General features: G+C 45.0%; 1 protein-coding gene across 7 annotated transcripts in view; it reads right to left on the bottom strand.

Annotated features, from left to right (window-relative positions):
• Positions 1-14,835, bottom strand: part of BPGM (bisphosphoglycerate mutase) — a 39,485-nt gene that overhangs the window by 8,511 nt on the left and 16,139 nt on the right. For 3 of the 7 annotated variants that reach the window (XM_067559119.1, XM_067559122.1, XM_067559118.1), the window contains exons 2-4: positions 12,155-12,215; positions 10,797-10,936; positions 8,748-9,399 (exon numbers count right to left, since the gene is read on the bottom strand). In XM_067559119.1, coding sequence (XP_067415220.1) covers positions 8,748-9,348 — 601 coding nt within the window. In that variant the 5' untranslated portion in view covers positions 9,349-9,399; positions 10,797-10,936; positions 12,155-12,215. Of the gene's footprint in view, positions 1-8,747; positions 9,400-10,796; positions 10,937-12,154; positions 12,348-14,835 lie in introns of those variants that run through there. The other 4 variants (XM_067559124.1, XM_067559123.1, XM_067559120.1 and 1 more) reach the window with 3 other exon arrangements.

Raw genomic sequence — 14,835 nt, 5'->3', positions numbered from 1 at the left:
CTGGTGTACACATGTACAGATCACCTTACAGCCATGGAGAATTTGGCCTTATGTAAGTGAGGAATTGCTGTGTCCCCCTCTAAAATGCAGCGACTTATGGGGTGAAGCACACACAGTGACTGTTTATAATTTCTTCTGTGCTATGGTTCTAAAAGGGAATTTAGAGAGGCAGTACCTGACCAAATTCCAGTTTAGACAAAGACATTTGTTTTAACACTCTTAGGAAGAAAAATACGTGGGATCTTAAATGCCTGTAAGTGCTCAGCGAGACAAGGTGGGTGAGGTAAAAACCAACAACACTGCACTGTAAGGGCTTAGGACCTTTGTTTTATACCTCTTACCAAACACACACACACACACACACAGCACCCTCCCTGCAACAAAAGTGTCCACCAATACCATGTTGGGGCATTAATTATGTACTGATTAAAAAGGCAAGAGTGCCATGGTCCACAGCACTTGCTGAAATGTCTGGGTTTCTTCTCTACTATTCTCCCACCTAAGAAATGCCCAGACTGTTTAGATTATGCTGCCACTTGACAAGATCACAGTCAAAAGTGAGAAGTGAAGGTTGAGAAGGGAGGAAAGGGAAGGTTTTCCAGAGAGGCTCTTAATACTGCTTGCTTTCTTTTAGCACAACACAAGTATTTGCACACAGAAACCCTTTCCTTGGAAAGTAAGATATTTATCAGGCAGGTCAGGTACCCATTTCTGTTGCATGCTGAAAACTGTTAGTAAAATCTGTCAGATAAAATAAAGTAAGATAAAAAAATAAAAACTGTCAGATAAAATCCAGGAAAAGCACTTCCAGCCAGCCAGGCTGGGAAGACGCTGAACAAAAATCAGACACTGGAAGCACGCCACTCTGACTGCATAAGTGTCAGCTAAAGCTGCTATCCAGTTACTTCACACACTGTAACACAAGCCAAATAACCTTTTATTTCACTTCTGCATCCACACGGGGCTGTGCTGAGATCCCTTCATGTCTCACAATCTAAGCAGGGTGACATCAGGTCAGTAGTTGAATACTGACCCTCCAAGAATGCCTAGGTGCTGCAGGAAGCAGTATTTATGATTCAGTAGGTCGGACTCATTCCTCTGAGTTAATACCAAGCCAGTACCCCAGCACAGAGTGAGAGGGTACAGTGTTACTGGAGATGTGGTCTTTCAGGAGTCTTAAAACTAAAGTTTTGCCTACTCATGGTCACTTGCAATCCCACAGCACAGCACTTGTGTCTCAGGGAGAGTCCAACCTAGATAATTGCATTCCACCTACCCAAAATTCCTCCTGAAGTTTCAAGTGGATGTTCTATTCTCCACTTCTGGTCCCACAGTGTTGTGTGATGTTTTTGTGTGCTATTAAACAGGTACACCTCAGTGGTGGCAGAATTTCAGCACACATTTCAGAAGCAGGTGAAGTAAGTGATTCCTACTTTGTAAAGCACTTTGGAGTGAGAAGATCTAATAAGTTATTGCAGTGTTGTATCACAGCAAATTTCTAGGCACATTTATTTATGCTGCCAAATTTGATTCACTGAAACACAGGACAGCACAAGTGTTAAAAGTTTCTTATGTCATTATCCTTCTACAATGTTAACCTCAAACAAAGGTTTATTTCTGTAAGAATCATAGAAGATTAGGGTTGGAAGGGACCTCAGGAGGTCATTTAGTCCAACCCACTGCTCAAAGCAGGACCAACCCCAACTAAATCAGCCCACTCAGGGCTTCGTCAACCCGGGTCTTAAAAACCTCTAAGGACGGTTACCTCCCTAGGTAATCCATTCAAGCTTCACCATCTAGTGAAAATGTTTTTCCTAACATCCAACCTAGACCTCCCTCACTGCAACCTGAGACCATTGCTCCTTGTTCTGTCATCTACTACCATCAAGAACAGCCTAGCTCCATCCTCCCCGGAACTCTCCCCTACAGGTACTTGAAGACCGCTCACTCTTCTCTTCTGCAGACTAAACAAGCCCAGTTCCCTCAGCCTCTCCTGATAAGTCATGTGCTCCAGCCCCCTAATCATTTTCGTTGCCCTCTGCTGGACTCTCTTCAATTTGTCCACATCTTTCCTGTAGTGGGGGGCCCAAAACTGGACACAGTACTCCAAATGTGTCCTCACCAGTGCTGAATCAAGAGAAATAATCACTTCCCTCGATGTTCTGACAGTGCTCCTCCTAATGCAGCCCAATATGCCGTTAGCCTTCGTGGCAATAAAGGCACACTGTTGATTTCTTGTCCACTGTAACCCCCAGGTCCTTTTCTGCTGCCTAGCCAGTTGTTCCCCAGTGTGGAGCAGTGCATGGGATTCATCCATCCTAAATGCAGGACTCCGCACTTTTCCTTGCTGAACCTCAACAGATTTCTTTTGGCCCAATCCTCCAATTTGTCTAAGTCACTCTGTATCCTATCCCTACCCTCCAACATATCTATTCTCTCCCCCACCAGCTTAGTGTCATCTGCAAACTTGCTGAGGGTGCAATACATGACCCTCTCCATCCTCCAGAGAGATTTATCTTCTTGCAGTACGTCACCATTCAGGCTTAAGGACACATTGAGCCAGATGCCAGCCTCTCTGGTCCAGGCCTCTTACATCACTCTGACAACATAAGGTTGCCTAATTGGGACATCTGAGGATTTCCTCTGCAAAGGAACAAGGTCAGAGAACTTACTGGATAAGCAGAGATCACTATTGAAATAGGAGTTTCACTAACTTTTGTTTAATAGGTAGCCCATACAAATTACTGGTCTGAAACATTTATGCTTAGAAAAATATTACAGATGGGCATCTGATTGCATTGGCTTTCTCACCATCTAAAATGACTCATTTTCAAGAGTCAGTCCAGCTTGTCTCGTCTGCTTTTAAATAAGCAACCTACGCATTTCAAAAGTCCTCTGAGGTCATTGTTTTTTAGTTCACAAGCTTGTCCTTTCCTTCCATCTCTATGGTCACAGCAAAACAAAACATAAAAGCCACATCAAATGTCTGCACCAATTATGCAGTCCTTGCCCCTAACTTGCATCTTAGGGATATGATTCTTCAGACAGAAATGTATAATACCTAAGCACAGTACTAATGAAATTTCCCTGACAGCTTGCACACAGTTGCAACCCCATTAATGGCAAGTGCAGAATATGGCCAAGGATGTTTAGATTATTAAATGAGGCTTCAATGTATTATTCCTCTTGGAAGCATGTAGGGGGCCAGATCTGCATCTCAGTTACACAGAGATAATGCCATTAAAGTCTGGATTTACATATGTTTAACAGCAGAGTCTGGCTACTAGTCTGTGTGGTGCACAGATTGCTTTAGTGAAATGGAGAAGGTTACATGAAGGGCATATTTACATTAATGTAGCAATGTCTCATTCTCCTCACCCATAAAATTTCTTCCCCTCATGGCTATCCAGAAAACAAATGACCCATTCTTGTGCTGGGATGGCAGTGCTACCGTTCAGCTAGACCATGACACTGATGTCTTGACCATGTGTTGCGGTTAAAGCGCCTATCATAGTAGTAGCGTATGTTAAGTCAAGGTCCTATCCAAATTCTGCTCAAGGAAACTATATTCTGCCTCCTCAAAGTTTTCCCTTGTAGTCCAAACTTTAAGCAGGCTCCAATCTGCCGATGACCAGCACTGGAATTTATTACAAGCTAGTCAGGGAGGGGCCCAGAGCAGTCACTTAGCACACAGCCCAACATAGCAATCCACAGACAGCTTCTGGCAAATACGGCAAAGTCCAGGAACAACAACAACAACAAAGAAGAGTCCCCGGTAAAATAAATCTATGAGACTGACTGCCAACCCAGGTGGCTCCATCCTCATCATCTGATGCCCAGAAACCGCTCAGACTCTCCAGGGAATAGCACCTCCACGTTATTTATAGTATCACCTCCAACACAATCTTGTGCAGCGAAGTATTTACAGTGGCTTCTCACCCTTTCCTACAATGCCCAGAGAAACAGATCTCCCGCCCTTGGGATCTCAGAACATACTGAGCTCACCTAACCCAATCCTCTCCCTCCACCTCCTTCCTGTGTCTTCTCTTGCAGCCCTCAGTTCATGGCGAACTGGTTCCTGATCAGCTATTAGACACATTCCCCAATCAGCCTTCCCCAGAGGAACTAATGGATGCCTAAGGGTACGTCTACACAGCAAAGAAAACCCCCCACTGCTAACCCATGCCAGAGGACTCAGTCCCGCAGCCTCAGCTCTGTAAGCCTATTTCATTGCTGTGTAGACTCCTGGGCTGGGCTGATGAGCTCTGGAACCCTCCCACCCCGCAAGGTCCTAGAGCCCAGACTCCAGCCTCAGCCCAGAAGTCTACACAGCAATGAAACAGCTCCCAGGTCCTGGGAGCCTGAGTTGGCTAGCACAGGCCAGCTGTGGGTTTTTCTTTGAGTAGAGGTACCTCAAGTGATCAGAGGGCTGGCTCACTGGCTAGCCTCCAGCACTCTGTCACACCGGGGTTCACACAAAGCTCATTCCCCGCACAGATGCCCTTCCTTGCACAAACAGATCAGCCCCATTAGCATCATGTTGCAAGCACAGAAGAAAACGTAAAGGAGGTGCTACACTCCCTGCCTGCCAATTGAGAAGTGATGCTTCAGACTCTGCAAAGTCTCTGTGCTCTGCTGGTGACAGCCCTTCCCCAGAGTATGTTTTTCCTGGCCCAGTCTGTGAGGGTGAGCAACCCAGCCACTGTGTGTCATGGCTACAGTTTCAACAGGATACAGTATTTTTTCTTCACTGCCTGCCCTGCAGGATTGCACAGTACTGTTATGCAGTGACTAGGTTTGAGCCAGAGGAGGCTACATTTCAGTGGAGAGCAAAGCAGAGAAGATGCCTCCCAGAGCCATGTGGCTCTCCCCTCTTGTCCACATGGAGGGATGAAAACTCAGCTGCTCCTGCAGTACCTGTACCCAGAGGGAGCACTCAGTGGGTCCAGAGGAAGGGACATAGAAAGCTTCCCCTGCAAGGCTTGCATGGCGAAGCTAACAGCCTGGGTCTGCAGTCTCTCTTGTCCACAAATCCCTCTGCAAGTTGTCCCCTTGAAATTATAGGATTACTCACAGTAGTAAGCGCTGCACCTGGCAGTGTCTCCATGGTGGGGCTCTTACAGAAGGGTCTCAAAGTCTGAAGCACCAATTCTCAGGAAAAATGCAGCAGGTTCCTTTGCAAAAGTACTTAAGAGATCTCCTGTCTGCACCCCAACTTCACGCTTAAGCAGGGAATGGCCTGTGAAGTTAAACTGTCATAATGCTACTAAAAGCTTAGCCTCACCATCTCTGGCCTTCCATTAAACACATGTGATCCGGTCATTTTATAGGTCCTTCTCATTAACTAATTTCTATTTTTATTTCCCCCTCCTCTCAAAAAAAACACACACACACACTGTAGATATACATGGCCACAGGCAGCCAGGTTGCTGCAGGAAGCTTCAACTAGCAAGCAACAAAACAGATACATTGAGGGGGGGGGGGGGGGGGGAAAAAGAGAACTTAAGGGGAAGATTTTCAAAGGCATAAACAAGAGTTGGACACTTAAGATCTATAGACATTCAATGGGAACCAGACACCTAACTGTGAAATCTCCCCTAAGTCATTCAAAAGACATCTAACACTAACACCACCACCATGTATCATCTGAACAGGGCCCAAACAGCATATGCTCCTAAACAGGGCAATTTTACATCCCACTTTGCATTAATGGACAGGATCACATAAACCACAAAGCCACATTTATCCTTCATGAAATTCACTGACTTCAGGGGAATGACACTCAGGATGAAATTGGGCCTGAAGTAGTTATTGAAGAGTTGAGGCTGTAGAAATGAGAGATTCTGAACAATGTATTTTGGGTGAAATTCACTTCTATGCTGAGAGACTATGCACCACTTAAACCCTAATAATCTCTCTGCTCAGGAGTTCGTTTCACCTCCAAATGCATGTAGAGCGTGTGTATTCCAGTCTGCGTTAAATATTGTTTGCGGCAGAATTGCTTGGTTGCTTTTGTTATTTAAGCATCATCTTGCACGGAAATCATGACAGATCTTCCAGACATTTGAACACATCCTGCTTGGATCCATTCCTAGCACTGAACAAATACAATCAAAGTCTTGTAAACCATGATAGTCTGCTGCTCTAGAGCGTTTTTGGGGTTTTTTTAAATGTGGTTTGCAAGCCTGAGCCTTTCAAACTTTGTTTTAATTAACCATAATGAGGACGATGTTCATGTCCAAGGAACTCTTGGCCTTGTTTTAGAAGCAGCTGTGTTTCAAAGATCTTTTTAAAGGAGCCAGTGAAACCTCTTTAGGAAAGTCATTTTTTGCTGAAAGTTTCTCTCTGAAATGATTCACTGTGTCATTATTTTACCTGTCTTAACCTAAGAAAGGAAAGTCTGTTCGTACTTACTTCCATTTAAGGTCTCTTAGCTTAAATCAAGGTATATTCTGCTATAGTCTCAAAAGCTAAAGCAATCACTATAATTAAAACATTCAAAAGAGGCCATGGATTTTTGATACCCCGGTTCAGACATCCTGAGCCTGATTTTCATAAGTACCAAGAACCCACAACTCCAGCTGAAATTAATGGGGACTACCGGTGTTCAGAACCTCTGAAAAAAGTCAAGCCCAAGATATCCCAATTTGGTCACCCAAACAGTCAGTGGCCACTCACGAGTGTTGGACCACACAAATTCATGTGCAACCTTAAAGACTGCAGAACCAGGCTCTACTCAAGTAGAACTCCAGCCAGTGGGAACAAGGGGCTCAACACCTTTCCTGAAAGCGTCAGCAACCTGCCTCATCCTCCATGGCCACAATTAACTCCAGTGGGAGTTTTGCCTGAGTGCAGATTGAGTATTACATCTGAAAGCCCCATCCACACTACTGGAGAGATTCTTCTGCAATCCAGCTCCGTTGCACTGCTCAGATGGCAAAGGAACTAGAATGTGTCCAAACTGGCCAAAGAAGAATTCCTCCCGTGTGGAAGGGGGAAGCTGCCAGCTAGTATAAAACCAGTGTAGCTGGATCCTGTGCAACCATCTCCACATTCCAGCGTCGGATACATTTTGTAGGAGGGCAGGGGTGTGTCGGGGTGGTGCTGGAGGGATGCAACTCCGCTCAGCTGTGTTATTTCTCTGCTGTTAAAAGTATGGTTCCTTAGGGACCACACACAGCTGATGTATACTTAGAGCAGTCCCTAACTTATAACAAAGGCAGGACAGCTGCAGCATCACAGTCAGGGAGCTGTAGCCAGCTCTAACTCTCCTCCCACCCCCACACTAAATGGATCTCAAAGCAGGAGAGACTTTAGCCCTACAGACTGTAAAATGAGTTTGTAACCAGTTACTGACATAGCTAGCTCTACACATGGTTTGTGTCTGCACACAGCGTGGTTAAAAGTTATGCACCAGTTGTGCTCAGCCAGCGGCAAATTGCACTTGCCAGTGGGCTTGGCTGGCATGTGGCTGTTTTCCTGTATCTGATTCGGTGCACTTTTTTGTGGGGACAAGACATCCACACCATGTGAGTAAGATTGGCTGAATCAGTTATTCTCCCAACTTTGTGAAGTCAAACATTGCAGAATACACTGCCTGGTCCCTGGGTACCACTCTAGATATATGTTCTCTGCACCCTTTGGTGAGACAATGCTTTCCCAGACTGTCCCAGAAAGAAAACAACATTTGGGGAGTGCAGCAGGTGCAGATGCACAAACACGGTTTTGGTGGTAGAAGAACTGCTGTGCAACACTCTTCAGCTGGTATCTACTTGCAGCCAGCTGAGGTGACTGCATCTCTAGCAGATTACACAATCATGAAGAAAAGTCATACCGTGGCCAGGACCTATGTTCATCACTGAACAACTGGAAGGCAGACTGCACTAATTTATGGAGGACCTAAACTTGGGCCCAAGTCTGTATAAAAAGGCTTGTCCCAAAACTGGCAAAGGCCTGTCCCAAACTCTCACCCTCTAGAGCAATCAGCAAACCTTTGCAAGGTGACCAGGAATGCTAGTTTAGCTGTTCATTGGCAGACACTTTCCACACTGGGAAATGACAGTATACGTATAGATGAATATTTTAACAAGCACCTACCTGGTACAGGATGTCAGTACAATACTGGCTTTTGTCAGTGATTTATTCAAGTGCTTACTCTTAAAAGAAGACATACATCACAGTACCAGGTAAGTATTCCCCTCACAACCCAACCACATGTACTTTACAACCCAGCACTTGAATGATATGGCACATTGAAAGCATCAGAGTATAACATCCATTTAGATCAATCACAGTAAAATAGGTGAACAGAGGAAAAGAGAAAGGGACAGATTCTGATCCTGGTCGCATTGGCGTCTATTTATTCCACTGAAGTTGGTTTGGTTACTCGGATTTTTATTTAAAACCACACTGGTGTAAATCAAATCTGGCCCTTTAAAAGGATGAAGAAGTAAAACAGACTAATTCTGTGGCACCTGCCCTCCTCCCATGTGATTTTTGTTCAAGAGATCAACCTATTATTTTGTCCTTTGACACCACAGATATTTAAACTCTTACATTATTTAATGGAAGTATCCTCAGGATCAAATTCTGCTTGCCATTTAAGTCAGTGTACGATTGTAAGTGTGGCAAAAAATTGGCTCTATGTATCTAACGCAAAACAAAAATCATACAAGATGACTCGTTAATAAATGGAAGTCTGGTTATTGTTACCACTAAAGCAGAAAAATTGTGAGCAAGATTTTTACCTTCCAGATGCTTGAGCAGCGCCCTAGTGCTGTTTCCATGAGCAGATATGAGGATCATCTTGCCACTTTTCAGTTCTGGTGCTATCTTTTCATTCCAATAGGGAAGAAGTCTCTCCAACACTTCTTTTAAGCTTTCAGCCTTTGGGAGTTTGTCTTGGGACACATCACAATATTTATATCTGCGATCATTGTAGATCTCTTTATAGTAAGGATGAGATTCAGTTATGGGAGGTGGAGTAACATCATAGCTTCTTCTCCATATTTTCACTTGCTCTTCACCATGGTTCAAAGCCATTTCTGCTCTGTTGAGGCCTATCAGAGCACCGTAGTGGCGTTCGTTCAGCCGCCATGAACTTTGGGTGGGAACCCATTCTTGCCCCATCTCTTCTAACACCAGCCAAGCAGTCTGAATAGAACGACTTAGGATGGATGTAAACACAAGGTCAAATTGAAAACCTAGCGCTTTGAGGTGCTTCCCACAGTTCTGAGCTTCCTTTATCCCATCACTGCTCAACTTCTGATCCACCCAGCTGCAAAAGCGGTTCTCTTTGTTCCAGGCTCCTTCTCCGTGTCTTAATAGAACTAGTTTGTACTTTGCCATTTTGATTGTGGCTTCGCTCAGCTTATGGTCTAGTATTTAACGATGATCCATCTAGACAAGAGACATAAAACGAGTACGTCAAATAAATCCTTCATACAATGGAAAATTTGGCACTAGGGAGTAAAGTAAAATGAAGTTGTATGTACTGTAAGCATTGTGTCCGCTGAAGGAGGTTCTTGTGTCCTCTGTGCCGATTCCTAGCCTTTGCACTCCTTCCCTCCCCACTATATAACAAGTGACCACCACCTAACCTTACAGCTCACTTCTTCCACCCAACCTGAAATTGTTAGTCCACTTAGGTCATGCTGTTACACTATTAATTAAAGCAGCAGAGATATAATCGGATTGGACATGCACACTTCCCTCAAGTCCTTACACAATGCAACCTTGGCCTACATATCTGATCTTGTTTCATTACATTTCCCCCAGACAAATTCCATTCTGCCAGTCTATGCTCATTCACCTCCCATTCTTGTAATTTTGTCCACAGCTCCCCTTACACATGAAACTCCCTCCCCATCCCACCCATTTAGCCACAGTCTGGGCGGTTGAGTTCCTCATTAAGGCCACTCTAGGATGTCCATAATTAGTGAGCCAATAATTTAAAAAAGCCCCACAGTAGATCCTCTGCGTTATTCCTTCCTCTTTACTGTCAAGTACATCTAGTTTTCTTTGTGTCCATGGATTAGATCGCAAGATGTTCATAGCAAGGACTATCATCTTTAGGCAAATTTTGGGTTATTGATTTTTACCTAACAACAACAGCCAGAGGAAATCTGGCACATTTTCTCTCTTTATCTGTTGCCTCCTCAACAGGAATCTATTGTCTTCAGTTGGAGATGGATTGTGCTGTTAGGCTAAAATTTGCCAGTGTAGCCACAGATTTTTGGGTGCCCAACTTAAGACCCTGGGACCTGATTTTTAGAGGTGCTGAGCATCTGCAACTCCCATGAACATTGCCTGGAATTTTGGGTGCTCAGCCCCTAAGTGTCTCAAGTTGGGAACCCCAAAAGTCTCCAGCCATTTTTGATCTGACAGTATAAATGGTGTGGTCTGGGACCACGCATTCTACTATGTTCTGAACAGCACAGAATACAATATCAGCATTCAGCTTTGCAGAATAGATCTTCAGCAGCTAGTCAGAGGGGCTAAATCAACAAATGGAATCAGTGTTTTGATGCTGCTGACTGCAACAGTGTGATCACACAGAACAGTGTGTTATAATTATCATCCACCATCAAGGATGAAAGTGTATGGACATAACACAATGGTACCATGCAGCACATCTTCCAAATACATACTTCATTTTGGCTATTATTAGTAATTATTTGTATTACCATAGCACCTACAAGCCCCAATCATCAACCAGGACTCCATTATGCTAGGTGCTGTGCAAACACAGAACAAAACAACCCCTACCCAAAAGATCTTAAGACTTACAGTTTTACCTTATATTTTCCAAGCATCTGTGATGAGGTCTATCAGATTCTTTCTGCACCTGGCTGGAGGCATCGGCATCAGACACTGCTTAGCTCAAGGAAAACCCACGCAGGCGGGGCTACCAACCAGACTTAGTGCTGTGAGGGGTCTAGAAGAGCCAGGAGGAGACACTGACCAATTGGGAGCCAGTTAAGGCAGTTTGCCTGCTCCCTCTCAGGGATCGTAGTGGGTGAGATTGGGACAGGAGAGATGCTCCTCAGTACTAATCCACAATCTCAAGGCCTGTTAGGGCCTCTGCTTAAAGCACTGTGACCAAGTGGATACCTTTTATAATTATTTGCTGGTTTAAAGACAACTCAGAATTGGGCTGTGTAAGTTTACTGTTAATCATTCATAGACTGATGCCAAGCTCACGGCACAGGCCATTCAGCTCTAGGCCGGCCGCCAAAGTGCCCCAAAGTATTTTACAGGAAACCTGCAGACCTCTTCAACACAGAATGGAAGCCAGGTGGACAGCTGGCAAACATGAATGGGGTGGGAGGTAAAAATGAAAGACACAGAATGAACAGATGGAAGGGGCTACAGATCTTTAGTCTCCATGCAGAATCAGGAGAACCTAGTTCTGAATCTCATCTGAATACATGACTTACTCCGCACACACACAATTCATAGAAATCAGGTCTGTATTACAGAAAGTTCAAGTCAACCCTGTTGAGATTCAAGCTTGTGACTCCATAAATTGCAAGCAAGATGCTTACAGTACTAAGCCATCCCTTTGAGAGCCCAATGTTACAAGAAAGAAATGCCACAAAGCATTCTGGAGAAAAATGGTGCTTTTCTTTCAGTGGTCTCTTCCCATGGAGACTACTAAAAATATGCTGCCCACAGCAAAATACCATGCAAGTTTCTGTAGCACTATAACCCCATAAAGAACCCATAATTTATACAGAAGGTTCATTGTCTAGATACTGAACGTTTATTGTCTAGATCAATAGACTATCATCCACAGGAATTGATCAACTGATGTACAAGTCCAAATTTAGAACCTGTGTGTCCAGGAAGGCAAGAGAGTTGCACCCATTTATATCAATTCTCAATGGGCATCGTGGGGGCCCAACACAAGCCAACCAAGGAATAGAAAACAAATGATGGACCCACCCAGAGCCATATTCACATTGGGTTCATCGGTGCAATTACATGCAAGATTTGGACCACCATTCTCGTAACAATATTTGGATGGGCGGGGCAAAAAAAGGTTTCCTTAAATATCAGCACAGCACTGAAATATTTAGCTAAAAACCAGAGTGACAAATGGAAATAACTGTCCTCCCCTTAACTATTGCAAATGCATTCAACTTATACAAACCCCCAGGCACAGAGACTGGAGCTGCTGCCAAGAGAGCGTCGTGACCTCGGTATGAAGCTATCTGCAGGAAAAGAAAAGGCAGTGAGAGGTTTAGCACAGGAAGTAACCACACTGATGAATAGTCATGCCAATCCTATCACTTCTTCCCGGGGCTCTAACAAAGCGAGCCACCATCCCTGCCTCTTTGGGTATATCTGCATGGCAGTTGGGTGCGTGCCTCCCAGCCCAGGGAGGTATAATAGGCCAGGGAAGGCTAAGCCTCCCCGGCACAGCTGCCGCTGACCCACCACCAGATACCTGGGCCGTGGTGGCCCCGCCTCTTCCGATCCTTGATCCCCCACTTCCCAGAGGCCCCCCACTGCCTGGCTGCTCCTCTCCTCTACTCCACCTTCCCTCTCCCAAGGTCCCCACTGCATGCATCCCTCCTCTCCACCCCCTCCCAATGTGAGAAACCTCCCACCCGTCACGCACCACGTCCCTCCTTAGCTCCCTCTCCCATGAGACCCCCCTGCTCGCCACTCACAGCATCCCTCCAGTGGTGGTGGGAGGGCTGAGTGGAGGAGAGGGTAGGGCCATGGGCCAAGTGGGGGCGGGGTTTGGGGCCGAGCAGGGGCGGGGCCTTGAGTGGAAGAAACGGGACTAGGAGCTAGCCTCCCCCAGGGGAAGCTTCACCCGCCACCCATGATTACAGTGCAGGTGGAGGCTCAGATCTCCTGGACTTGAGCTTTGGTAAGTGGAGCGAGCCTCCACGGGTGCTGCAACATCCACACTCCTATTTTTGATACACTAGTTTGAACTGAGCTAGTGCAAATCTGTTGGCCTGGGCTAGGAATCACACCTCCCAGCTGTGTGTGGTACAGATTGGGCATTTCAGAGAAGAGAAAGCTGCTTGCCTCCCACATGCGCTAAGAAGCCACTAAACCTACCTCTCCAGAGACTTGTTGAGGCAGCACAGTAAATGTACACAGTGATTACAAAAGACCCATAAAAGTCAATGTCTCTGTCTCGAAGAGCTTACTAACATGAGACAGCTAGGGCACAGGAACAATAAGGGGGATATTGTCAGTGTACACAGGCTTTGCTGAAGAAGTGGATTGGACGCATGTGGAGCCTCTCCCAAGCAAAGGGGCATAAAGTCTAGAGCAAGGGGAGAAGAGGACAGTTAACAGGAGATGTGGAGGAGTTTAATTCTCCTCCCTACCCCAGCTGCTGCTTAAATTAGAGCGTAGATGTAAGGATGGAGCTGTGTTTTACAGTTGAGGGGTTCCACTTTGCTACATACAGTCAAGCCAATGAAGTTACACTGGACTAAAACAGCTGAGACACGATGGGGAATCAGATCTGAGAAGCCTAAACTTGGTGCTGAAGGAGAGGAGAGGCCAGTGAAGGATCTGAGGAGAGAAGTGATGTGGCTGGAGTAATGAAAAATAAGATCTTGGAAGTTGTGTAACCTGGAGAGGGATTCGGGAAAAGAGCTGGGTTGCAGAAGAGGAGCAGGAGGTGAGAGATGAGAAGTGACCATGGAATAGGGCAAAATGATAGCAACGGGAACAGAAAGGGAGGGAATTTAGAGACAATATAACAGAGGAACAATCAACAAATTTATAACTAGCAGAAGCCTCTCTGCAGGAAGTGAAGGAGAAAGAGGAACCAAAACTAAGCCTCTGAACCTCACCTCCACCTCAGAGAAAAGTTGATGACCCCATATCTGTACATGGGTTCAGAGAGATGGAAGCTACTGATTTTCTCTAGGAGACAAAGCCACTGACCCTGCCTCCCTGGGTGAAGTAGACAACAGCGCCTATAGGGAAGGAGACTGGGGAAGTTACAGAAAAGGGATCAACTTGCTTCTGTGCCCCTCCTACATAATATTCATTTAGAAACCACTCACTCAGAATATCGCAAGTGCCATAAAGAGACAAAAAGTCAATGGCTTGAGCATTGCAAAGTGCATACTCACCAGTGGCGCAGACAAAACTCTGCACTCGTGACAGAAGGTCAGGTAACCACGTTTGCTCAATAGATACTCTGTACCTGCAGTTACCTGGTTTGCAGGAACAAATGCAGGATTCTGCCCACATAACAGGCAAACATGCATTTTTTGCACAGCTCTCCCATTGCAGAGATTTGAACACATTTGAGTCAAAGGGGCTCAACTCACTTTCGCCATTCTGACTTGGTAGAATTTTATATATGCTTAACACAAGGTGCAGAACAAGGCCCACTATTTGTAAACAGAAATAAAATTAAACTGCATTTTCAAGCTCTCCAAAAGCGTGTTATCTCCTTATTCTTCTTTTAAGGGCCACTTCCTACGAAGATACGCCAACACAAAACAACACACATGCTCTATTAATTCACAGTGGGCTTTTCCAATATTTTCAGAACATTAAACATCACTTCTGTAAGCACATAGGTGTATTTAGTATCTAAATACAGAGCCCTACCATTTGTCACAAGTGAAGTTGTGCACTCTTCAAATTCAGTTACCTGGGTGATCTTTTATCCAAATTAAAATGTTTTTTCAAAAACAGCTGAACTTGAAGGCTTCATGACTGACAGAATCATAGAAGTCAGATGGAGAAAGATTTGAAAAATGTTACCTTAGGTACATTTGTTAAATCATCCAAGTGACAGAGGAGGCTGAATTCTATTTTCAAAAGTGATTTAGGCACCTTGTA

This window comes from Emydura macquarii, unplaced genomic scaffold, assembly GCF_026122565.2.
Source record: "Emydura macquarii macquarii isolate MOO-44397 ecotype Brisbane River unplaced genomic scaffold, CSIRO-AGI_Emac_v2 contig_2205, whole genome shotgun sequence".
In the NCBI taxonomy this organism is placed as follows: Eukaryota; Metazoa; Chordata; order Testudines; family Chelidae; genus Emydura; species Emydura macquarii.
This window is presented reverse-complemented; position numbering and strand designations above follow the sequence as displayed.